Source organism: Callospermophilus lateralis, chromosome 19 (genome assembly GCF_048772815.1).
Source record: "Callospermophilus lateralis isolate mCalLat2 chromosome 19, mCalLat2.hap1, whole genome shotgun sequence".
Classification (NCBI taxonomy): Eukaryota; Metazoa; Chordata; class Mammalia; order Rodentia; family Sciuridae; genus Callospermophilus; species Callospermophilus lateralis.
The window spans coordinates 7,322,362-7,348,035 of NC_135323.1; the positions used below are offsets into that span (position 1 = coordinate 7,322,362).

Here is a 25,674-nt window from a genome sequence, read left to right on the forward strand (position 1 = left end):
CCACAGAGGTGGGGCAGTTTCTATAAAAGCTTGTGCCTCGCTCTCCAGCTTCCTTTTGGGGACTAGTTCGAGGTTGGAGAGTTTAGCCGCTCAGATTGGGTTTGCCATTGTACGGGTAAGAGGTGGGCCCTGCGTGGGATTTTGGGGGTTCGCTCCGGGTCCTTCCGCGGTCTGGGCTCCACCTTGGCCTTTAGCCTTTCTTTCTGAATCTCCATACCTTCAGCTTCCTGCAGGTGACAAAGGACCGAGCCTAGTTTTTTCGATTAATCTCCAAGCCTGTGATGAACTGCTTTAATTTCTGACACCTCGTATGAAAACTGCATGTGCAGTCTGATTATGTTGCAAGACTGAGGCTTGGGTGCGCCCTTTGTCAGGGAGGGACTGGGAGTGAGAATGAGTCTTGGCCGAAATGAGGAAGAGGGGCTTTTGTCTACATTCAATTTTGCACACTGTTTAACTTTCAGGGCGGTGGTGAGCTGGTTGCAGACGTTGAACCGCAGTCCAGAGACCCAGCAGGCGAGAGAGCCTGGTGGTAAGATGGGCATCCTTCTGTGTAACTGAACTAGTTAACAATAAAACAAAGTTAGTGAGTCCTATACTCTAAGCTCTATTATTTTTGTTGGGAGTCCCCTAAGAGTTCCCCAGGCTCTTAACATGGCGGCGGGCAATATGTCGTTTTGAAAATTCCCCAGTTGGTCCGCCCTTCTTCCACGCTCAGCTCCTGCTCCACATGGACCCCATGCTGAGTGAATATACCCGTACCGTATGTGTTGACCTGACCTTTATTATGATTGGCCTCAGGGGCTTCCTGCTTTGAGACAACTGGCTTTCATTTTCTATGTAAGCCAGTACCAGCCTACAATAAATGCACTTTTTACCACAACTGTCCGTGTGTATGTGTCACTGTCACTTTCCAGCGGCGAACCTTGGCTTTTCATTGGTGCCCAAACCGGGAGGGGAAACTCCTCACTTTCTGAGGACCCCCTCTCCCAAGGTTTGCCATCCTCGTCCACCTTTTTGAGCGCTGCTATAGCCCACCCAACACGGGCTCTCCAGTAGGTGCTTCTTCCTGATCAACAACCGGTGAGTTTCCCTCTTTGGGAATCCATCTCCAAATGGCTGTACACAAAGGCCTTGTCTGTGAACGTCCAGCAAGGCCTTTGATGCTTAGTTTGGATGAGAGAACGTACCCCACCACGGCTTTCACAGTCCTGGTGGACTCTCTGAATACCCACCTCATGATTGAGAAGCCATAAGGGGCGGAAGAATAGGCACTCTCTCTCCCCAAAATTCTTCTGAGAAAGTCCTGGCGCCAGGTGGCCCGTGACTCCCGGCCTTCCTAGGCCTGCCGGCTGGGCTCTTGGGTGACAACTCATTTGCCCTCCCGCCTCTGACTCTTCCTGAGTCTCTTTGGTTGGATTCTCCCTTTAGAGACGCCTATGAGAGACTCAACCAAATTCTGTTCCAGTCTGGGCCATTCACTCCTTCTTTTCCTATAAAGTGTCATTATGGGAGCCTCCTCTTCCCTCCCTGCTGATTCCCCTCTAAAACGTCTTCTGGCTAACCTAAGATTAGCCATATTATCAACTAGATAACTAAAATCAATATCTGCCAGAGGGGTCCCTAGACTCTCCTCTTGATCCGCGGATGAACCGACCTCCCCCTTCTGCCCCAGCCAGTCCCCCAGGAAGTTCCAACAACAGCCTCTCCAAGCAGGCCCTTTTAGCCCCCGCCCCAACTCGATCCCGCTCTGCTGCACCGCAAACCATGGCCCCTCTATGAGAGATTGCTGGACCTGAAGGTATCATCAGAGTGCACATCCCCTTCTCGATGATGGCTCTTATGCAACTTGAAAATCGAGGCTAGGCTCCTTTTCCACTGATCCTACCACTATATCAAAGAGTTCCAGTGAGTCCTGCAAGCTTATAGCCTTACCCACCATGATATATATATATATATATATATATATATATATGCGCTCTTGGCTAACACCCTTCTTCAGAGGAGCGTACTTGAGTTTGGGAACTTACTAGAGCTCATGCAGGTCCACAGGGTTGATCAGACACATCCCCGGGGCCCTTAGCAGCTCCAGAACAGGACCCTGGATTATAACACCTAAGCTGGAACTGCCTTTCTGCATGCATTATTGCTGGACTTCAAAAGGCAGTCAATTTCCAAAAACTGCAGGAGATCATTCAAAAACCTGAAGAGACCCCATCAGGAATACTTAAATCCTGAAACTCTGGATGGACGTCATGTTCTCATGACATTTTCTCTCCCAAAGTTAACCCCGACATCAGGGCTAAACTTGAACTAGAACAGGGCCCTGCTACCCCTCAATGGAGATACTAGCTGTAGCCTTCAAGGTTTTTCATAACCTAGATGAGGAAATCAGAGCGACGCCGTCATAGGGCAAGCAAACTAAATTTCAAATGCTTGCCCAAACTCTCCCGAGTTATAAAAGCTGCCCCAGGTGCCTGTTACAAATGTGGCAAAGAAGGACACTGGGCAAGAGCCTGCCCCGCCCCACGTGCTCCACGGACTCCCTGCTCTAAATGCCAACAGCTGGGTCACTGGAGCTCTGTCCTAGGTCCCACAGGGGAACTATGGCCAAAGAGTCCTCCGACCTCTTCGGCATTATGTCCGAAGATTGACAGAGCCTTGGGTCCTTGTCCCCGGCCTTAAAGATCAACAGGCAAGAACCTAGGGTGCAAATTCAGGTGGACAGGCATAAAATTGATTTCCTCCTTGATACTGGGGCTACATTCTCCGTGTTAACTGAGTTCTGGGGACAGACAGTGCCATCCACTTCTATTGTTGGGGTAGGAGGGAAAACTATCCCAAAAGAACTCCCTTATTTGCTCCATAGATGGCTTCCCATTCTCACAGTCATTCCTGGTTATGCCCCAATGTCCAGTTCCTCTGCTTGGTCAAGACATTATTTCTAGACTTCATACCACAATCAATATCCAAGCCCCCAACCGTGACTGAGCACCAGGGTTGGCCGCTTCATCCTTTCTAGCTCTATTAACAAGGGACCTAACCTTTCCCATTGACTCTACAAACCAGATACTAAACAATGCCCCAAATCCAGTCATGAACCTATACCATTGAGCTTAATGGATCCTCAGGTTTGGGGTGTTAAAACTCCCTCTACTGTTTCTTGCCACCCGGTTTCCATACATCTTAAAGACCCCAATAAGTTCCCCAATCAGGCACAATACCCACTATCTACCAAAGCCCTCCTAGGCTTACAACCAGTCATCCAGGACCTTCTTTCTAAAGGATACCTCTGCCCTGCTCACTGTCCTTACAACACTCCCATCCTGACAGTACGCAAGCCTAATGGCTCCTACCACTTAGTTCAGGACCTACAATTCATTAATGCAGCTGTGAGACCTTTACATCCTCTGGTCCCCAATCCCTACACACTTCTGTCCCAGGTCCCATCTGATGCCACTCACTTTTCTGTCATTGATTTGAAAGATGCTTTCTTTTCCGTTCCCTTGGCCCCCAACTCCCAGGACCTCTTTGCCTTCATCTGGACGGACCCCAACATCAGACATTCCCAACAGCTAACCTGGACTGTCCTTCCTCAGGAATTTAGAGACAGTCCTCATCTCTCTGGTCAGGTCCTAGCCTCTGATCTAAAGACTTTCCGCTCTCATTGCTCCTCGTCCGTCCTCCTTCAGTATGTTGATGATCTCCTTCTCTGTAGTCCTTCTAAAGACCACTCATCTCCTCTGTAGTCCTTCTAAAGACCACTCAACACAAAAAGGATATCGTGCTTCCCCTCACAAGGCTCAGTTAGTAACCATCACAGTCACATATTTAGGTTTTTCTATTTCCCAGGGGGAAAAATTTATCACAATAGACAGAAAACAGCATATCAGATCCTTGCCCACACCCAAAACCAAAGACGAAATACTCTCCTTCTTGGGGTTAGCGGGATATTTTAGGGCATAGATCCCTAATTTCTCCCTTCTTGCCAAACTGCTATACAATTTGGCAAAAGGCTCTCAGGACGAGCCCCTTCCCTCAACTGTAGGAAAACCTTTCACAATCTTACAAAAGGTCCTTCTCCAGGCACCCGCCTTACTTACATCTCCCCAATCCTCTCAACCCTTCTTCCTATATGTACCTGAGGAACAGGGTCAAAGCCTAGGGGTGCTAGGGCAAAATCATGGCCCCACCTTCGCACCTGTAGCTTATTTGTCAAAGCAGCTCGATCCCACTGTCAGGGGTTGGCCTCCATGCCTTATGGCTTTAGCTGCTGCTCATGACCTTCAAAAGGAGACATACAAACTCACCTTTGGCTCACCATTAACTGTCCTCTCCCCACATCATTTGAAGAATTTCTTAACATATAAGGGGTTACAATCCCTTCCCCCTTCGAGGGTTTTATCTCTCCTGTCTCTTTTCTACAAAACCCCACTATATCTTTTCAACCTTGTTCCTCATTAAACCCTGCTTCCCTCCTTCCATGTGCCCCTCTAGAGTCTCTTACACATAAATGCTTTGAAATACTAGAGACAATCTTGCCTCACCCAGTCACCATCTCCGAAGGGCCTCTTCCCTCTTCAGATCTCATCTGGTTTTCCGACAGCAGCTCCTACTTTCATGGGGATGTTAGAGTGGCAGGCTATGCTGTTGTGTCTCTCTCTTCTGTCATTGAGGCTAAACCCCTGCCGCCCAACACAACTAACCAGCAAGCAGAACTTACAGCTGCTACAAGAGCATGTGAACTAGCAGAAGGGAAAAAGCTCTCCCTATACACTGATTCCAAGTGCGTCTTTCATATATTAATTTCCCATGCAGCCATCTGGAAAGAGAGAGGACTTTTAACTACTAAGGGTACTGCTGTCATAAATGCCAACCTTATTGGGCTAGGGATGTGGGCTCAAGCGGTAGTGTGCTTGCCTGGCATGCGTGCGGCCTGGGTTCAATCCTCAGCACCATATACAAATAAAAGATGTTGTGTCTGCTGAAAATGAAAAATTAAATATTAAAAAATTCTCTCTCTCTCTCTCTCTCTCTCTCTCTCTCTCTCTCTCTCTCCCCCTCTCCCTCTCTCTCTCTTCCCCCCTCTCCCTCTTTCTCTCTCTCTCTCTCTCTCTCTCCCTCTCTTCTCTCTCTCTCCCTCTCTCTTTAAAAAAAAAAAAAAGCCAATCTTATTTCCAATCTGCTGCGGGCCTCTACATTGCCATCTCAGTTGGGAATAATCCACCGTAAGGCCCATCAGACTGACTCTTTCCCCACTATGGCGAGTAATTCTAAAGCTGACCAGACAGCTTGATAAGCCACCCCGCAGGCTCCGGCCTCTTCCACATTGTTCCATCTTTCTTCTGAGGAACGTCCTACTAACTCTCACCAACTCTTTCAGTTCCTTTAGTTCCTTCATTCCCTATTCCACTCCATCCCACAGTCTGTCAACTTTCATTCAATCCTTTTTCCCTCTATCTTCAGATGACCGAACTCTTCTACAACAAATTACATCCACTTGCCAGATCTGCCAAAGGACCAATACCAACACCCCCTTAAAACCCAAGCCCTTGGGCTGGGGATGTGGCTCAAGCGGTAGCACGCTCGCCTGGCATGCATGCGGCCTGGGTTCGATCCTCAGCACTACATACAAACAAAGATGTTGTGTCTGCCAATAACTGAAAAATAAATATTAAAAAATTCTCTCTCTCTCTCTCTCTCTCTCTCTCTCTCTTTAAAAAAAAAAAAAAAAAGAAAAAAACAAGCCCTTTCCCTCCCATCAGGCCTGTGGACATACCCCAGGAGCTGATTGGCAAATTGACTTCACCAATATGCCCAAGGTAAAAAACATCAAATACCTCTTAGTGCTGGTGGATACATTCTCAAGGTAGTAGAAGCTTTTCCCACATGCAATAAGCGGGCTTCTACACTTGTGGACCGATTAATATCTGACATAATTCCCCACTTTGGAATGCCCAGCTCACTCCAATCGGACAATGGCCCCGAATTACTTCACACATAACCCAGGAGCTGGCTCGTGCTCTATCACTCCCTTGGCACTTTCATTGCCCATACCGCCCTCAGGCTTCAGGGAAAGTCAAAAGAACTAATAGATCCCTCAAAGAAACCCTCACTAAACTCCCCATGGAATTAAGCTTAGATTGGACAAGAGTTCTTCCCCTGGCGCTGTTGCGCCTCAGAGCCCTACCAAGGAAGTCATCCAACCTGTCCCCATTTGAGGTCATGTATGGCCGCCCACTCCTGCCTCCTGGAATACAGACAGAACAATTGCCTATCCCTGATTCCTACACTCTATCTCTCCTCTTCCATCTACGTTCTGAACTCTGGAAGTATCAGGACTGGCTTTTACCTGATCCAACCCTTACTCGAAACCCCCCCACTCTAACACCTGGCCAACGGGTATACTATTGTCCCCCAGGTGAGAAACCTCAGCTACATCCCAAATGGGAAGGCCCTGCCTCAGTCATCATGTGCACCCCTTCGGCGGCTAAGCTTAAACTCACTAATAACCAATTAATTGGGCTGGGGATGTGGCTCAATCGGTAGCGCTCGCCTGGCATGCATGCGGCCCTGGTTCAATCCTCAGCACCACATACAAACAAAGATGTTGTGTCCGCTGAAAACTAAAAAATAAATATTAAAAAAAATTCTCTCTTTCTCTCTCTCTTAAAAATAAATAAATAAATAAATAAATAAATAAATAAATAACCAATTAACCCTGTGGATTCACATTTCCAGGCTTAAACCGTGCATCCAGGAGACTGATTCTGGCAACACCCGGCTGGAAGATCTGCAGGAATCCACACCCACATATTCCTGTTCTCCTCACCCTTGCGATCCCTTGAAACTTCATCTTTCTCGAGTTCCTGCCCTTGTACCTATACCTGAAAACATATCAGAAGATGCACCTTAATTTTCTGTTTTTCATCCTTACCCTTACCCCAGGGGTAATGCCTTCACCCTCATGTCTGGAGATTCAAAGTAAGGGAGGCATATACTCAAAAGAACACCAAGATTTCCTGCTTGACTGCTACCTCTGACTACCCCCTACGAGGGTGCTCCTCAGCCATTTATATTGTGTTCTCTTCCTCCTCTGAGCTTATTAAACAAGCTAGCCGCCCTTATGTTTTTTATATGACCAAAACAAGGATCACTGTAAATGGTGGCCGGAAACCTACAGAGGCTGCCCCTATTGGTCATGCAGAATTCATGATGCATATTCAGGACAATTAAATATAGGAAGATTCAAATTTGAGTCTGCCTCCCACCAGTACAATCTGACCATCCCAGACCCTTGGGACCCACGCTGGGCATCAGGGGTAAAAGCTTCCTTTTATTGCAATGGGTATGCTTCCACCCCCTGCGGTTCCTTGTCTGTTTCTCGAGAGTATGTTTCTCTGGGGTCCCCAGTCTCTCTTGTCTCAACCAACATAAAACACTCAGAACAGCGGTTGCTCGCATCCTTAGAAAACCAACATGCTTCTTCTGACTCTCAGGCTTCACCAATCTATATCTGATTACAAATCATTACCGATACCCTGTCCTATCTAAACCAAACTTTCCCTGATACAAGTCCTGCAAATTGCTTCTTGTGCGCTTCTCTAGCACAGCCTTTACTTGCTGCAGTCCCAGTAAATGTTTCTAGCTTGCCCACCTCATCCCACAAAGGAGATCCTTTCAAACCTCTACAAAATATCCCCTTATGGGAGCCCGAGGAGGGTAACCACACTATCGAGGAAGGTAACCACACTACGATTCCTCGGGCTTTCCTTCTGAGATCCACAACTCCCTGCTGGATGGCTTTTGTCACCATAATCTAACAATCAATAACACCACCTATTCCCCATTTGGTCTCTTCTTCTGGTGCAATGGCACTCTTACCACTATTATGTTTCCCAATATGTCCAGCCCATGTCTTCTGGTTACTATAGTCCCACAGCTCACTCTCCATAGTAGTTCTGAAGTGCAATTCATCCTTAATCCTCCAAGACACGTAAGATGGGCTGCATTCCTTCCTGTAGTGGTGGGTATCTCATTAACAGCCTCAGCAGCAAGTGCAGGCTTATCAGGAGGAGCCTTAGGTCATTCTCTATGGGCTGTCAAGGACATTAATTCGAGCACTCATTTCAACAGCAGAATCTCTAGCCTCCCTGCAGAAACAGGTCACCTCATTGGCCCAAGTCACCCTCCAGAATGGCAGAGCCCTACATTTACTGACTGCCGAAAAAGGCAGAACCTGTCTTTTCCTCAGGGAAGAATGCTGTTAATACATAAATGAATCAGGGCTTGTGGAAAGCTCACTAACCTAGCAGCCACCTTAAGGACCCCAATAAACCAAAACCTTTTCTCTTCCTTAACGGCCACTCCTCTTCTTACATGGGTATGGCCTATCCTTGGACCACTATGTGTAATTCTTCTGATGTGTCTGTTTCTACCATATATTGTAAAGTTTATTCAGACTCAAGTAGGTAAAATCTCTAACCAAACTTTTAACCAGCTTCTGTAGAAATTATCAGCTCCTGGCCACTGATGAACCAGCCACCTCTTCCAGGGAACGTCCCACCCAGTGTTGAAAGACTCATCACAAACTCCTGGGACACCTTTTTAAGAGCAATATCCGATGATGCCTGGCTTGTGCTCCCCCATGGAGACTTACGTTGACTGGATCAAGATGATAATGGATCTTTGGCTGCAAGGGACTTTCTGTGACATCCCATCTGACCTTATACCAATTCTTGCCGCCCTCCTATGGGGGCTCCTGACTTCTCTCCTTCAGACCCCTTCCCCGGCAACGCCCCCGCTCAGCAGGAAGTAGTCAGAATGAATAGGCATCCTTTTCCATGCAATAACAAAGAGGGGGGAATGTTGGGAGTCCCCTAAGAGTTCCCCAGGCTCTTAACATGGTGGCGGGCACATTGCCAATGGGTGGACAATGGGCAGGCAGTAGGTTGTTTTGAAAATTCCCCAGTTGGTCTGCCCTTCTTCCGCGCTCAGCTCCTGCTCCACATGGACCCCATGCTGAGTGAATACACATGTACCATATGTGTTGACCTGACCTTTATCAGGGGCTTCCTGCTTTGAGACAATTGGCTTTCATTTTCTATATAAGCCAGTACCAACCTACAATAAATGCACCTTTTGCCACAACTGTCCATGTGTATGTGTCACTCCCCGACGGCAAAAACCTTGGCTTTTCAATTTTCATATGCTGTTGGTACTCTAAAGGAGTCACTTGTCCTTGAAGAAAATGGAAACTTAAAAAAACCTCAGGGAAAAAGGGAACCAAGGACTCTCACCATTAGCAATTTCCCCTGCCTGCCAAAAGTAACTAACAAACTCCCATGATGTGGCCCTGCAACTCACTCTTGTCATAGCCAGTCATCGTTGATTCTTGAAAATAGAATAATAAATTATTATATTTATATAGAATAATAAATTATTATTATAATAAATAAATAATAATAAATTCTTCCCCTTGGCTGCTTAATAAAGCATTGATGATCCTTTATTGAAGTCTGTTTCTTTTTCTTTTTGTATTCTCTTTCATATTTCAGTCCTCAAGCAATCTGGAAAGGGGAGAGGCTTGAATATGGGAATTCCTTACTAATGACTTGGCATCTCTTTGAAATGCCTTCACTTTTATTTGTTATCCAAAAAAAGATTTTTTTTTTTTATATCTTTGCCCAAGGTTAGGTCTGGAAGCTCTCCTTAGATAACAGGTCATTAGACACCACATTTTTTTTTTTGTAGACAAACAAACAACTTTATGTGGTGCTGAGGATCAAACCCAGTGCCTCATGCATGCTAGGCTAGGCCAGTGCTCTACCGACTGAGCTATTACGGCAGCCCACCACTTTTTTGATTAGTGGGTCTTATGGAGGAAAGTTGACACTGATCACCCAGCTTTTAGAGTGCTCCCTGAAGAGCATTGAGCTTTGAAGCAGACATGGATTGCAGGGAACTTAACCTACTTAGTACAGATGTCTGGGCCTTACTATAGAATCTGTCTGGAAGTCAATGTCTTTGAACAGATGTGACAAATTCCAGAAAAACACAACTTTATTTACTAGGACTGGAAAAAAGACAGGCTCACAATCAAAAGATTGGTTTGATAACTTCATGTAAGATGGAGAGAGCTTGGCAACCACAGGCTTTAGTTGTGAGCAGGTGTCCTGACCAAGTTGGTACCCTAATCAGTAGGTTAGGGCTGTTGGTCCTAATTTCCTGACACTACTGTGATTTTCCATATGCTGTTCCCTGTATTAAAAATCACAGCTTTGGTGTCCTCCAGGGTCACATGAGAGGATCCATTTGGTGAACCAGAGCTTCCTAGCTGGGAATGGGTGACTCTGGACCTTAGGGCACACAAATACAGGATGTTGTTATCAGTGAAGCCCTCTGTCCCAAGTGTGGAGATTCCTGCCTAAACAGTGTCTGGCTGAAGGCATGAATTTTCTAAGGTCAGTTGCTGTAATGTATATGCTGGCCTGTGGCACACTGGGAGTGCCCGGGAGGGGGCAGCAAAGCCCTTCATCCTTGTCAGTACACTTGCTGGGCGCCCCCTCCTGGACTCAAGACCTTTGCTTTTCTGTGATGGCTTTGAAGCCTGCATGTTGGGACTGAAGATTGATGACTATAACTTAAACAAGGAAGGGAGTCCTGGAAATGGACACCACTGGGATGGCCACTGTGTGAAGTCAAAAGGGCCTGAAAATCCTCTGTCCAGCCTTCCAGGTCTGTGCTGCTTCCTCCAGAGTGGAATTGAGCTCAGCTAGGTTCAGGATCGGCAGCAGGAAGACCCTTGACCCTCATTTTTAACATACTCGTGTAGCCGGAAGCGGGGCTCGCTGGAAGCCTTCGTGGAGCGCTGTTTCAGCTCCCTGCAGAACAGTGGTGACATGGAACAAGGTGGCCTCTTACACCCGCGGCAAGGGGATTCACACCTTGGGTTTGGGGGTTCTTTGTTCACTGCCAGGACTTACTTTGCTATGGCTGTGAAGGCCAAGTCCACATTGAGGCCTGACTTGGCACTGGTCTCCATGAAGGGCAACCCATATTCCTGCAAACAACCTCTGCCAGCTGGGTGGTGGCCTTGTGGGGACAACCCAGGCTCCCCAGCTTTGGGGTTCCCTCATTGCCCACCCTGCCCTGACTCACCTTGGCCAGCTTCTCCCCATCCTCCCTTTTCACCACACGTTCATGAGCAGAGTCCACCTGGCCCAGGCACAGGGTTTTGGGTGATAGGGCCCATGGCTTGGCCACCCTCCCCCATCACCTGCCTTGCCTCATAGGCTGTAGAGGGCAGGCTGCCCACCTTGTTCCCCAGCAGCATGAGCACCACGTTGTGCTGGGCATACTCCTGGATCTCTGTCAGCCAAGCCTGTGGGGAGAGCTGGGGGCTGGTGCTCCTTGCACACTTTACCCTTTTGGAAACTTGGCCCCTCCAGGCCACACCTTGTAGATTGCCCGTTTCCAAAAAGCTCCCATGCGTTGGGCAGAGGTGCCCACCTTATAAGTGCCTTATCCAGGGAGTCCTGCTGACAGAGCTGAATGTCACCCAAGCCCATTTTAGCTCATACTCGACCTGGGCTACCTTGAGCCCTGGAGAGGCTTGTCACTTCCCCTCCCTGTTAGGGTCCTCAAAATTCTAGGGGATTCCATGGCATGGCCCATGCCTCCCACCAGGAAGAGGCCACTGACCTGGATGTTGTCAAAGGAGGCCTTGTTGGTGACATCATAGAGTAGCAGTAGTGCTGGGGACAAATGACAGTGAGGAAATCCCTGGAGCCCAGTGGCTCCCTGTTCCCAAGTCACCACAGGTAAGAGCATCACACCCTGAACTGCTGTCCCACTGGCCCTCTTACACCCTCTGAGCTGGTCACCTATAGACCACATCCCAATTCCCAGGAGGTTGGTCCCTGTTCCACAGACTCACCATGAGCGTCTCGGTAGTAGGCATGAGTGACACTGCGGAACCGCTCCTGGCCAGCTGTGTCCCAGATCTGTGTCAACAGGTACTGGTCATGCTGTCTAACTCCTTCCTGGTATCCCCTTCCCCCAACTTGCCCCTCCCTGGTCAACTTACCTGCAGCTTCACCTTCACTCCATCCACGTCCAGAACTTTGTTCTGAAACAGAACCAGCCCAGTACCACTCTCTGGCCTGGGGCTTCTTAAGGTGAGGTGCCAGGGGGTGGGGGTGGGGGTGGGCAGTGCAAGCCAAGGCTGAGCCCAGGTTCACTATTGGGGAGGATAAAGTTCCCCTGTCCTGCCCCTTGCTAAGTCCTTAAGTCTTTCTTGAGCCTTGCCCACCCCCACACCATCTCCTGATACTTTTCCTGTTTAGGCCCATGTGCTTCCTGCCTCCTCCTGGCAGAGCCCCCTGCCTCCTGTTCAGATGGCTGCCCTGATGAGCTTGCTGGTTGCCACCATACATGGCCAGCTGTGTCCAATTTTAGGTCAAGTTTCTCTTTGCCTACCACCTCCACTGCCCTGGAAGGCTCCTGCCTCAGGTCCAAGAGGGATCCCATTGTTCCCTCTTCCCCTCTCATAGCCCATCCTTAGCTGCCACCCTCCTGAGGTCTGCATAGATTTCCCTGAACCATTTGCAAATGCAGCCTGTCCCCTGCTCTCTGAAGAGTGCTCTGGACACCCTGCTTTTGCTTAGAGCCACTCATACTGATGTATCTGAAGTCATCTGTGGTGTAATCCCAAGCCTGTTATTGTGTCTCAGTTTTCCTATCTGCGGATGGAGATAGGCAGGGTGCCCGTCTCATAGTTGCTCCTATAACTTAATGAGCTGTTCTATATGTGCACTGAGAACCACGGTCAGCCCAGATAAAGAATTAGTTTTGTTTGTTTTTAAGCCTCTCCCAACTGGGCATGATCTTGTAATCAGGTACTCAGACAACTGAGGCAGGAGGATTGAAAGTTCAAATCCAAACTGGGCAGCTCAATGAGACCCTGTGTGTGCAAGTGCGTACTGAGGATTAAACCCAGGAGTGCTCTACCATTGGGCTACATCCTCAGCCCTATTTTATTTTGAGACAGGGTCTCACTGAGTTGCCTCAAACTTTTGATCCTCCTGTCTCAGCCTTTGAGTTGATGGGATTATAGGTATGTGCCACAATACCTGGCTTCAAAATAAAACTTAAAAAGGGCTGGTATTGGTGATATAGCTCAGTGGTGGGTTGAATCCCTAGTACTGAAAAAGGAAAAAAACATTTTTTTTTTTTCCCACACTGGAACTCTAGCTCTTCCTGTTTGGCCCAATGCTGTAACCACAGAGCCCAGAACTGTGTCTGGTATACAGTAGGTACCAGTGTGTGTATGGCTGTCAGTGCTCCCCAGCTGGGCCTTCCCAGTTCAGGACATGAGGATACAAGTGCCCCCCCCCGCCCCAGGCCAAGAAGAGGGCTAACCACAAGCTGAGTCCCTGGGTAGCTGGAACTGGTACCACTTCCTCTCTGCTGTCAGGGTGCTTCTGGGTCTCCGGGGAACCAGGCTTGGCCATCTGCTGTGCTAAGGAGAATACCTAGCCTTCCCTGGCACCCTGAACAGGGACACCAACCAAATGGCCTCACTTCCCTCACTGCCTCAGAGGCAAGAATGGAGGGAGAGGGAGGCCAGGATGGGCAAAGGACCACCTCCCACAGCAGTGTCTACCCCTTTTAGCACCTCAGCCCTTCACTCCCACATAATCTGGGTAGAACACAACTCTCCAGACTAGAGGAAGCCCCCTTTCCTGCCCCCATAATGGGCCTCCCTCTCAGCCTCTTGCTAAGTAGGTCTAATTAAAGGGTGAGAAAAATGCAAATTCAGGATTTGTCAAGAACAAGCCAGCACCTCAGCACGTGGGATTCTGACTGGTGGGCAGAGGTGGGGGCTGTAATGCTGGAACCCACAGATCCCTGCTTGGGATGTTGGAAGATTCCCATACCCAAAGGCAGGAGATTCTCCCCTAAACAAGCCCTGGGAACACTTCCCAGGCTGCACCACAGTCACCTAACTTGCAGGGCCTGGGCAAGTGCCCAGCACCTCTCATCCTTGGGCACCCTCTTGTACAGTGGGGCAGCAACACTGACTCCTGAGGGACATGGATCAAGTTCCTTCCCACTGCTGCTACCATGGGGCACAGGATATGGCACCAGGGCAGTGTCAGCCTCTGGCACAGGGGAACTGTCTCTGCTTCAGTTGGATGCAAACACTTCTTCAGGCATTGGATGCTTGGTGGCTAAGGCATCTTGGTCACAACCATCCTCACTGGGAATGCCACCTCCTAAGCCCCTGGATAGCATGGAGAAGACAGAACCAACTGTCTGCTGGTTCTGGTAGAACTCAGCTTATGTGGGGGAACCAGGGCTGTCACTGGGATCCTGGGTTCCTTAGAGGCCTGAGCCCTCCCAGTTGGCAAAGCATCAGTCACCACTCACCCGGAAGTCTATGCCCACAGTGGAGATGAAGGTGCCTGCCAGGAAAGCACCATCCTTGAAGCGTACAAGCAGACAGGTCTTCCCCACGCCTGAGTCTCCCACCAGCATAACCTACAGCAGGCAGGAGGGTCCAACGTGTCAGGCCTTGGGGGGAGGCATGCCGGTCCACCCAGAGGGGACTTCTGGTCTGCCCTGAGCTGACCTGGCCAGAGAGGGGTTGCAGTGAGGGGGAGGAAAGGAGAGGGTATTCTAGGCTTGCAGGTTCAGCATGGGCTGGGGAGAGGCAGCAGCTATGGTCCCCATTGGCCTGGCCTGGACCTCCAGCTTCTGCCTCTGGTGGTAGTTTCAGTCCCCTCTCTCCCTCTGAATAGTGCCCATCGCAGTCAGTGGCAGTGTGAAGACAGTATTCCATTCAGAATCCTACCCACCCTTCCACCATGGGCACCATACTTGATCTGAGAGGGAGCAAGAGCCTGGGTGGTGGCAGCTGGACCTTCTGAGAGATCTGTGGGGACTCAGAGGCAGGGCTTCTAACCCCAACAAGGACAGGAATCCCAGCAGCAAGGCTCAAGAGGGATTTGCCAAACCAAGATTAGATCCTGAACTGAGGAGGGTCCTGGGCCAGGTCTGTGGATAGGGAGAACAATCAGGCCCTCTCCCTTCCCCACCCAGCCTGCTGCCAAATGCTCCAAAACCCAAAGATGGTCCTACCCATTTTGGTGGGGCCTACCTCCACCAAATTTTATGCACCTTCTGCCTTGGTTTGGGGGAGGCCTCAGTCTCCCCACCCAGCTGGCAAACGTCTTCCTAATCTCCTCCCTTCCAGAAAAAGGAGACCCGAGTCACTGGGGGTGAGGGAAGGCAGCATATGGGAAATGAAACCGAACCCAGGTGGGGGCTCGGATTGGGGAGGGGCATCTGAAGGGCTCTCTTCACCTAGCGGGCTGGGCAGGCCCTACCAGCTGCTCAGAACCCCAAACCCTGGCCTGACAGATGTGTGCGTGCGCGATGCTCAGGGCTGCTGTGCCAACTGGGGGGTGCCACTCACCCAGCTCAGCTGGGAGGATCTGCGGGACCTTGCACCCCCAACCCTGGACCCCTCCCTGCTTGGCTCTGACCCGACGCCACCTGCTGCACTTGCTTGGGGGAGGGTGTCTAGCTCACCTTGAAGGCGACGTCGTAGAAGTCGCCACCGCCGCCAAGCGAGGGCCGACCGAACTGCGGGGGCCCGTTGGGCGGCGCCTCGGGGCCAGGGTGCGCAGTCCCGGGACGCACCGGTCGGGGCCCGTTGGCAGCAGGCAGAGCGGAGGCAGCAGGCACGCTGCCCCCCTTGCACTTGGGGGTCTTCTTCCTGGACATAACAGGCGACCGTTCAGTGTGCTCCCGCAGTGGCCGCCACGACCGGGGCGGTCCCGCTCTCCACACCGGCTGAGTCCGACCCAGACCCGAACCCGTCCCGCGGCGGCAGCGGCGGTGGCAGTGGCGGCATCATCCCAGGCGCCTGTCGCCCGCCCCGCCCCCGCCGTCCCACAGGCCTCGCAGCCACTCAGGCCCGGCCTCCGGCTGCTGCCGCCAATGGCCTGCTGGGGCGGGGCCATGCAAATGAGACCGCCGTTCCAGGGGCGGGGTCAAGAGACCCTGACACAACCCTAGGCGTGAGCTGCCGGTGAGCCCCTGCTGGGTCCTGCACCTCAGACCCAGAGACCCAACTTCGCGGGCGCCTTGGTATCTGGATGCTGATGTGGAGCCCAGGTGAGGGAGCACAGGGATCCTATGTCCCCGCTGTGCGCTGTGCGCCATTCCATCCTCAACTGCTGCAGCCCAGTGACTTACTCACTGGACCTGTCTTAGGTCCTGGGACTAGGGAGGAGTCCTGAAAGGAAGGTGCTGGGGGCAGAGGGTTGACACCCTGGGATTCTGTCCTTTCTCAGCCATAGATGCCTGCCACCTGGCCCGTTGCTCCTCCTTGCTCTGTCCCCTCCAGGGCATGCGGGTCCAGGAAGCTCCAACACTCAAGCTTGGCAAACAAACCTGGCTGAACCGGAGGACTCAGGGCTCAGCTGACAGCTGGTTATCAGAGGCAGGACATAGTGCGCACAGCTGAGTTGGCACTGTGCCACAACCTTTGCCTCCTGGGCTGAATCCTGGTGATCTAGTCCGGGGAAGTCTTTGTCACACCGGCAGAAGGCCCTTTGAGGGTCCCTCCCAAGGGGATCTGCCTTTGAGTCTGGGAGGAGGGAGGCCCCTCCCCCAGGTGTGGCTGGCCCCTTGGCCTTCCCATTCAAGGTTCTGGCCCAAAGGAGACCAGTGCTGATTCTCCAAACCCCAAGCTGGACCCTGGCACACCCATCTCAAGGGCCTGACACCTTCTTCCAACTTAAGCTGACTGGAGCTCTGTCTCAGGATTCCCACCCATGGTGTTCTGGCCTCAAGAATGAGTCTTAGGCAGTCAAAGCTGGAGGGAGGGTGATAGTGGGTGCAGAGGTCCCCCTGAGATGAGGTGCTTATTAGTACTCCTCTGAAAGCTGGAAGTATTCCTGACTGTGCCCCAAGGCATGGCAGCTGTCACTGGGATCCCAGGTCCTTTAGAGGTCTGAGCCCTCCTAGTTGGCAGTGCCCAGAGCACAAATAATGAGCTGCTTCTGGGAGCTGGAACTCAGAGGTCTGGCAAGATACAGATGGCAGGATGCTCTCCAGCAGCAATTCCTTGAGAAGGCCTAGTAATGACCTGTTCAACAGAGGCCTGGAAAGCAGCCCAGCACTGAGTGCTATCATGTATGTGCCAGGTATGTGACATCTTCAAAACTGTAGGTGAGATGGGAGCTGCTATGGTCCCCAAGGTACAAATGGGGAAACCAAGGCCCAGAAAAACAAGGGGAGCTGTCCAAAGTCACCTAGAAAGTAACAGAACCAGGATTTGCTATTAGGAACTCTGACTCCAGAGAGTATAAAAAATCCCACAACAGAGTTGGCCTAGATTCACCCCTCAGGGACCTTTCAGCTGGGGAGCAAACCCAGAGAAGCACTATTAGAGGTCCCCAGGTCTCCTTTCCTTGTCTCCCTCTTCTGCCCCCCACCCTCCAATGTCCAGAGATCTACGAAGTAGGCCTAGAGTGAAAGTATTGGACTCCAGGTGTCCCACCCCTAAAAGACCAACTTCAGAATGATTGGTCTAGGATCTCAGCTGGGGACCTCAACAGCCAAAGCCCACTGGCCTCAGTGTTTTAGGTGGTGCATCCTAACTCTTCCTTCCAGCTACTACCCAGAGCATGCCCAGGGCATGGGAACCACAGGAGTTTGGATGCTCTGGGAGCGGGCCTGCAAGTAGGGCATCCGGGGGTGGAACAGTGCTGACGGGGCGGGCATCTGTGGAGAGGGAAGGAGGCAGGCAAGCCAGAGAAAGTGGGAGGCCAGCAGAGGAGGGGAGCTTTAAGCAGGAGAGGAAATCAGGAGAGTTTATGTAAAAATCTAAATTGCTGGTTTGTCTTGAGAAATGGGAGCTCTAGGTACCTGCATCAGAGTCCCACTCTCATGCCTCTCAGCACTTCTTCTAATCTTTGATCATTATGTCTCTTGACTCTTCTGTTTGCCATCTGTTTTCCTTTCTGGAATGTAAGCTCTCTGAGCATAGGAAACAGCCTGTCTTGGTCACTGCCATATCTCTGGCAGCTGGCTCTTCGTTTCAATAAGTAGTTATTAAACTGGTAAAAGAAATGTGAATTAGAAACAGGGGTCTAACTTCAGTAGGACATCTCATTGCTAACAAGAACTTTTTTTTTTTTTTTTTTAGAGAGAGAGAGAGGGGGGGGGGAGAGGAGAGAGAGAGAAATTTTTTTAATATTTTATTTTTTAGTTTTCGGCGGACACAACATCTTTGTATGTGGTGTTGAGGATCGAACCTGGGCTGCACGCATGCCAGGCAAGCGCGCTACCGCTTGAGCCACATCCCTAGCCCTGCTAACAAGAACTTAAGGCAGGATGTGTATCAGTGTGCAATGAGAGAAAGACTGGTGTGATCATGTAGTAAGAGCAAGGCTTTGAGGAGAGGGAATTTGCACTGGCTTTTGAAGGTGAAGCAGATATTCAAGTGGAGAGAGGACAGATTAAACTCACCAGGAGGAGGGAGTGCATATGCCCAGGTTGAATGCCAGTAGATGGACATTGGTAAGGTAAGAGAGGCCAGATTGTACGGGAAATTTTAAAGTTATGCCTAGGAGCTTGGAAATTGTTCAAAGGGAAGTAGAGAGCCTTGCATAGTTCCTGAGCACAGCAACAGAGACAGAACACTCTGCTACAGGAATGGGGAGAGTGGCAGAGGGGATGGATGGTGGAGCCTGCAGGCAGGAAGATGGATTGCAGTGGCCCAAGGGAGAGGTGCTAGGGCAGAGAGGACTCCAGGAGATATAGGTCTGCATGTCTGGAGGTGAGAAAGGATGACAGAGTCCATGAGGTAGAGACAGCTTGCTGGGGTAAATTAGAGATGACAGTTCCTTTGGTATTTCACAATGAGGGAGAGGGTCTACGTCCCTTGCCCTAAAATCTGGGCAAGAGTTGTGACTGCTTTGCCCAATAGACATAGCAGAATGACTCTGGACCCAAACCTTCTTCTCTCCTGAAATAGCCATTTTGTGAACCTGGATGCCCTGCTGGGAGAAAGCCCAATTAACTCTGCTGAGAAACCCAGTGAAAAGGGACTCATTTGCTCATTGTGTAAATGAAGAAGCCAGCTTGGTGGTAGATGCCCCAGCCTCAGAGGACATCATACAGAGAAGAGATGAGTCTTCCCATCCTGCAGATTATTGGGGGGATGTTTTTTTATGCAGCAACAAATAACTAGAGCAAGCCAGGAGCAGTGATGCACACCTGTAATTCCAGCAGCTTGGGAGGCTGAGGCAGGATTGCAAATTGGAGGCCAGCCTCAGCAACTTAGTAAGACCCTGTTTCAAAATAAAAAGGTCTGGGGTTTAGCTCAATGATAAAGAGTCCCTGGGTTCAATCCCCAGTGCCAAAAGTAAATACATAAATAACTAGAGTAGACTGCCATCACAAGTAAGAGAAGGGGCCATTTTCATGGGAAAGGAAGGGAGGGTGGGGTGGCCTTGGTCAGACCTGGAGATGTCCAGATCCCCAGGATCTTCAGAACTGGAGAGAAGAGCCCTGCAGGCCAGGATGAGCCCCTGAGGCAGGGTCTGGAGCTGAGTTACAGGGGGGAAGTGAGGACCATGTGTCCCTGGAAAGGGTATCAACATCCACCTTTCCCATGTCCATGTTCTAACTTCCTGAGGCCTCACTCCTGGATCCTCACTCCTGTCACCCTGATAACTCAGACTCCTAGTCACCTCACAATGACTGCCAGCTCCCACACTGTGCCCTCTGACTTGTCTTTCTGTGTGTCTGAGCACCTTGTCCTAGAATAACAAGTGTCATGAATCGCCATCCATGATAACCTCCTGGGACTCCTGGTTTGGGTCCAGGCAATTTTTCTTAGTGGCCCCATTTTCCAAACCCTCCAGCTTCACCCTTGCTTTCCGCCTACCCACAGAGCTAGGTCCTCTGGCTGACCCTTGTGCTGGGAGAAGAGGCACCAGCAGGAATGAGCATCTCCTTGACTTTCCAGGCTCTGCTGGGGGCTGTTCTTCCCTGGCTCCTTCTGCGTGTACTACTTGCTCCCCAGATGCTCTGCAGTGGTTCCCTGGGGGCTGCACTGCCTCTGCACTTAACCTGTGAGTTTCCTGAGAACAGACACCTTACTGCCTGTTCCTACCCCTCCCCAGGTACTAAAGGGACAGCTCTCTGACTGAGCACGACAGACTGAACTTCAGAGTCCTGTAGCAAGCTGGAATAGTAGCAAAGTCCCCAAACTTTGTTCCCCTAGAGCACTTCCCCAAAAGACAGTCCTGTGGAACAGTACCCGAAGAGCAGGGCCCCCCCACCTGGGCCCCTGGTTTGCTGTGTGACCTTGGCACGTGGTATCCTCTCTCTGAGCCTGCTCCCCATTCTGTGAAGTGTGGGGGCAGGCAAAGCTGATCTCAGAAGGCCCTTCTAGCTCAAGCACCTTATGTTCTATGACATCCGTGTGAATGTTGCTATGGAGACGTCACTGGCACTGCAACAGCATGAATGTGACTTCCACTTGAGAGAGAGAGAGGACTGAGTCACCCCAGAAAGAAGATTATGTCAGAGGTATGCTGGTCCCAGAGGCATGCAGGGGCCACACAAGTGTCATGCTTCTAGAAGGACACCTCCCTGCAGCTGCCCACTCACCTTGGTGGCTCTGATGCCCTGTGGGCAAATGGTAACGGGTAGGTGTCCATCCTTCCAAGTGATGCCAAAGCAGAGGAACACTCCCTCACAGACATGGCCACATGCAGAAGCCCTGTTCACCTCCTGCAGGTTGTGGTGGCCAGGGGCTGGGTCTCAGCAGTACTGGCTGCCATCTCCTGGCAGGATCCTCTTGTCTATTGCAGGAGGCCGAGTGTGGGGCTCATGGTTCCAGGCTCTCACAACCTCTGAAGGACTTATTTGGCCTCATAGCAGGTATAGATGTTGGCTTAAAACAGACCCCTGTATAATCATAAGAGTCACTGATTGCTGCTGCTCTGGACTGGGCCAAGTGCTTCATTTGTGTTTATTCTTCTTTCTTAATTATAAAATCAATTTATGATTTGTGAGTGTAAGTACTGGGGATTGAACCCAGGGCCACTCTACCATGGAGTCGCATCCCCAGCTTTTTTTTATCTTTTATTTTGAGACAGGGTTTTACTAAGTTGCCCAGGCTGGCCTGCAACTTGCAATCCTCCTGCCTCAGCCTCCCACGTGGCTGGGATTACAGGCCACTGCACCCAGCTACAAACAACCTGTGACTTTGGTGGGCAAATCAACAACACAAGATGAGGTTGAGAACCCAGCTCCATTCTTCAGGAATCATCATCATTAGATTTGGTGACAGTGTCTATAGTTTCCTGTTGCTACTGTAACAACTTACCACAAACACTGTGGCACAAAACAACCTACATTTATTCCCTTGCTGTCAGGGGGACAGAAGTGCCAACAGTCATTCAGGGTCACAGTCAAGGGGTGGGCAGGGCTCCTGGGAGAATCTGCTCCTCGCCACTTGCAGCTTCCAGCTTCCCTTGGCTTGTCACCACAGTACTGCAATCTGTTTCCACTGTCACCAGGACTTTTCCTTCTTTTCTCAAATCTCTCTCAGATTCCCTTATTTAGGACCCACCTGGTACTCCAAAATAGCCTCTCTGTTTCAGTTCTGCAAAGTCCCTTTTGCAATTTAGAGGAATGTGCCTTTGTTCTGGGGATTATGACCTGGATGGATTCTTGGGTCCCTTATTCAGTCTACACAGCACAGTTCAGGTATTCTCTTTTGGGGTTTTTTTGAAGCAAGGGTTTTGTGGCTAAAGATCACTGGAATAGAAGTTTATTTTTCTGTGCTTTTTCCAGTATCAAAAATTTCAGGTATCAAATTCATGCTAATAAATACTTTTTATATTTACGCATACATATGCATAAAATACACTGAGATGTGATCCTTTGTTCTCTTGGACTATAAATAAAGTTACAATTACCTGCTCCTTCCACATTTGATCTACTTGCTCATAAAAAATTCGGGATAGGAGCTTGGGTGAAGCTGACTGGTAAAGCATTTGCCTAGCATGGGCAAGAACCTGGGTTTGATTCCTAGGTTGTTCATGTGTGTGTGCACACGCACACACACACACTCAATCTGGATTAAGAATTTGTTCTTTGGGCTGTGGTTGTGGCTCAGTGGTAGATCACCAGCCTCACACGTGTGAGGCACTGGGTTTGATCCTCAGTACCACATAAAAAAAAAAAAATAAAGTCATTGTGCCCATCTACAATTAAGGAAAATATTTATTAAAAAATGCATTCTGGGGGCTGGGGATATAGGTCAGTTGGTAGAGTGCTTGCCTCACATGCACAAGGCCCTGTGTTCAATCCCCAGTACCAAAAAAAAAAAAAAAAAAAAAAGGGTTCTACTGTAAAATTAATTAATTAATTTAAAAAAAAGAATCTGTTCTTTTTGAGGTTGGAGATGTAACTCAGTGGTAGAGTGCACATGTGAGGCAGTGGGTTCGATCCTCAGAACCATACAAAAATAAATAAACAAAATAAAGATATGTATAGACACACACACACACATACACATATATATCTGTGTGTGTGTGTGTATATATATATATAAACATTTAATAAAAAATCTGTTTCTGGGCTGGGGCTAGGGCTCAGTGGTAGAGCTCTTGTTCACCTCTGCAGAGAATGAACAGGGTTTCTGCATGAGCTTCTGCAAGACCCATGCCTCACACATGCTAGATGACAGAAAGATCACATCTACCTTTCTGTCATCTAGCATGTGTGAGGCATTGGGTTCGATCCTCAGCATCACATAAAAAACAAATAAATAAGATAGAGCTATTGTGTCCATCTACAACTAAAAAAAATTCTTTTTTTCAATGTTTTTTTTTAAGAGAGAGAGCATTGAATATTTTTTTTTTTTTAGTTTTTGGCAGACACAACATCTTTATTTGTATGTGGTGCTGAGGATGGAACCCAGCGCCGCACGCATGCCAGGCGAGCGCGCTACCGCTTGAGCTACATCCCTAGTTCCCTAAGCCACATCCCCAGCCCCCTCTTTTTTTTAATATTTATTTTTTAGTTGTAGTTGGACACAATACCTTTATTTGTTTTTATGTGGTGCTGAGGATTGAACCCAGGGCCTCACGCTTGCAAGGCAAGCACATTACCACAGAGCCACAATGCCAGCCCCCCAAAAAAATTCTTAAAAAAAAGAATTTGTTCCTTTCATGGCTCTTTGATATGTTTTCAGTATCTTTTCTTTCTTCTTTATTTTTTTGTTATTGGTCTATTTGGCTTTTTTAATTTTAATTTTTTTGTAGTTGTAGATGGACAGAATGTCTTATATTTATTTATTTATTTATTTATTATGTAATGCTGAGGATCAAATCCAATCCCTCACATGTGTGAGACAAGTGCACTACCACTGAGTGACAACCCCAGCCCCTAGATTTTTAATTTCTTGTTCAGTCTTTTTTTTTTTGAGAGAGAGAGAGAGAAAGAGAATTTTTTAATATTTATTTTTTAGTTTTTGGTGGACACAACATCTTTATTTGTATGTGGTGCTGACGATCGAACTCAGTGCTGCGCACATGCCAGGCGAGCACGCTACTGCTTGAGCCACATCCCCAGCCCTTGGTTCAGTCTTTATAGGTTGTATTGTCTTAAATCATAACCATCCTAAGTAGATTTCAAAAACTTAGGCATGCCAGGTGCATGCCTGTAATCCCAGCCACTCAGGAAGCTGAGGCAGAAGGACTGCAAGTTGGAGGCCATTCTTAGCAATTTAGCAAGACTCTGCCTCAAAATACAAAATAAAAAGTGCTGGGGATATAGCTCAGGCCTAGAGTGCTTGCCTAGCACATATGAAGTCCTGGGTTCAATTCATAGCACTGAAAAAATAAATTTTAAAAAATGAGAAACACATCTGTCATTATCACATCTACCTTTCTGTCATCTAGGCGTTAGGATGTCCAGCCTTTTTCCAAGGTCCTCTGAGGAGCCTGGTGTGGTAGCACACAACTGTAATCTCAGAAACTTGGGAGGGTGAGGTAGGAGGATCACAAGTTTGAGGCCAACCTGGGCTATTAAGTGAGACCCTGATTCAAAATTTTTAAAAAAAATTAAAAAGGGGTGAGTATACCACTCAGTGGAAAAGCATTCTAGGTTTAATTTCCAGAACAACAACAGCAACAACAACAAACAGAAAAAAAGAAAGAAAATAAAACAACACTCTGTAGACAGATCTGGGGCCTCTATACCCAGGTGGGAGTCTCTGGTTTGGGGGAGTCTCAGTGGTAGGCTAGGTTCAAGAATTGGTGCAAGTGGGAACCTTGGCACATGCCTGTAATCCCAGCACTTTGGGAGGCTGATGAAGAAGGATCACAGGTTCAAAGACAGCCTCAGCAACTTAGTGAGATCCTGTCTCAAAAAAAAAAAAAAATTAAAAGGTCTGGGGATGTGTTTCAGTGATTAAGCACCTCTGGGGTTCAATACTTGGTATGAAAAATTAAACAAAAACCATGGTGCCAAGAACAGGTGAAAAGATCAAGCAGTACCTCTAGGGGGTGGTATTGCCTAAGGCCACGTTCTTGCACAAGCATTTCCTGACCTTGCCAAATATCTGCAGATCAAATTAGCCCTATTTTTGAGAACACAATGGTTCATTATATATTCTGTGTAGATGTTATTGGATTTTTTAATTAAAAACTTCTTTTCCATTTGATTCCTTTCCCCAAGGTATTAATACTGCCACCCTTACCTTTTTTGGTATCTGCATTTCGTTGTCTTTTTATTTTCAGGATTGTTCTAGCTGTAGCCCTGTAAACAGAGTTTACCTGGATTTAGTGTTTCCTGTCAACATTAGCTTTCTTGTCCTTTTATATGAGAATTTAACTCACTCACATTTTTTTTTTTTTTCGTGTGTGTGTGTGTGTGTGGTGCTGGGGATTGAACCCAGGGCTTGTGCATGCAAGGCAAGCAGCTATATCCTCAGCCCTCATTTACAGTTGTAATGATTACCCACATACTTGGTTTCATTTGGACTGTCTTATTTTGTAGGCTTTTGTATGTTTGTTTGGTACTGGGGATGAACCCAGAGACACTTAACCGCTGAACTACATCCCTAACCCTTTTTATTTTTTTATTTTTTATTTTGAGATAGGGTCTCCCTAAATTGCTTAGGGCCTCTCTAAATTGCTAAGGCTGGCTTTGAACTTGTAATCCTCCTGTCTCAGCCTCCTAGATCACTTGGATTACAGATTATAGGCCTGAGCCACAGGGTCATCTTATTATTATTTTTTAAATGAATACATTCCTCCCTCCCTCTCTCCCTTCCTTCCTTTTTTCCTTCCCTCCTTTCTTCTTGTGGTGGGGAGTGTACTAGGGATTGAACTCAGAGGCTGTCTGCAATTGAGCTACATTCCTGGCCCTTTTTAAAAAATATATTTTATTTTGAGACAGGTCTCACCAAGTTGCCAAGACTGGCCTCACACTTGCAATCCTCCTGCCTCAGCTCCCCAAGTCATTGGGTAATAGAAGTGTACCTGATTATCATTTATTTTTAAAATCCTTTACTGAACTGATCAAGTTTTCTTATTTCTGTTTCCCCTTCTAGTTTTCCCTTTTCTTTGA

At 48.7% G+C, this 25,674-nt stretch overlaps 1 protein-coding gene, 1 long non-coding RNA gene and 1 other non-coding gene across 5 annotated transcripts; 2 read left to right on the forward strand and 1 right to left on the reverse strand.

Moving 5' to 3' along the window:
* Positions 1-60: 60 nt before the first annotated feature.
* LOC143384871 (uncharacterized) lies at positions 61-883 on the forward strand. Its single transcript, XR_013089430.1, has 2 exons — positions 61-115; positions 465-883. It is a non-coding gene; the product is annotated as an uncharacterized LOC143384871 (long non-coding RNA).
* Positions 274-356, forward strand: LOC143385522 (small nucleolar RNA SNORD60). Its single transcript, XR_013089477.1, has one exon. It is a non-coding gene; the product is annotated as a small nucleolar RNA SNORD60 (small nucleolar RNA).
* A 9,211-nt stretch (positions 884-10,094) lies between the features above and the next one.
* Rab26 (RAB26, member RAS oncogene family) lies at positions 10,095-15,914 on the reverse strand. Of its 3 annotated transcripts, none has more exons than XM_076840262.2 (9): positions 15,598-15,914; positions 14,434-14,544; positions 12,089-12,130; positions 11,939-12,005; positions 11,704-11,756; positions 11,318-11,383; positions 11,161-11,217; positions 10,986-11,062; positions 10,095-10,883 (listed from the first exon to the last, which is right to left on the reverse strand). In XM_076840262.2, the coding sequence occupies exons 1-9, from the start codon at positions 15,790-15,792 to the stop codon at positions 10,781-10,783; spliced, it is 771 nt and encodes a 256-aa protein (XP_076696377.1). In that variant the 5' UTR covers positions 15,793-15,914; the 3' UTR covers positions 10,095-10,780. The 3 variants fall into 3 exon arrangements, with proteins under 3 accessions (XP_076696377.1, XP_076696379.1, XP_076696378.1); XM_076840264.2 differs by lacking the exon at positions 15,598-15,914 and adding an exon at positions 15,184-15,255; XM_076840263.2 differs by lacking the exon at positions 10,095-10,883 and having other exon boundaries at positions 11,028-11,062; positions 11,318-11,537.
* Between the last annotated feature and the right edge of the window lie 9,760 nt (positions 15,915-25,674).

What these genes read in the sequence shown, in the direction of transcription:
- Rab26 (XM_076840262.2), bottom strand. Translation starts at nt 15,792, where the DNA reads ATGTCCAGGAAGAAGACCCCCAAGTGCAAGGGGGGCAGCGTGCCTGCT. An exon ending in TCTACGACGTCGCCTTCAAG is followed by an intron (nt 14,545 to 15,597) that starts GTGAGCTAGACA and finishes TGCCTGCTGTAG; the next exon opens with GTTATGCTGGTGGGAGACTC. An exon ending in CTGTGGGCATAGACTTCCGG is followed by an intron (nt 12,131 to 14,433) that starts GTGAGTGGTGAC and finishes GTTCTGTTTCAG; the next exon opens with AACAAAGTTCTGGACGTGGA.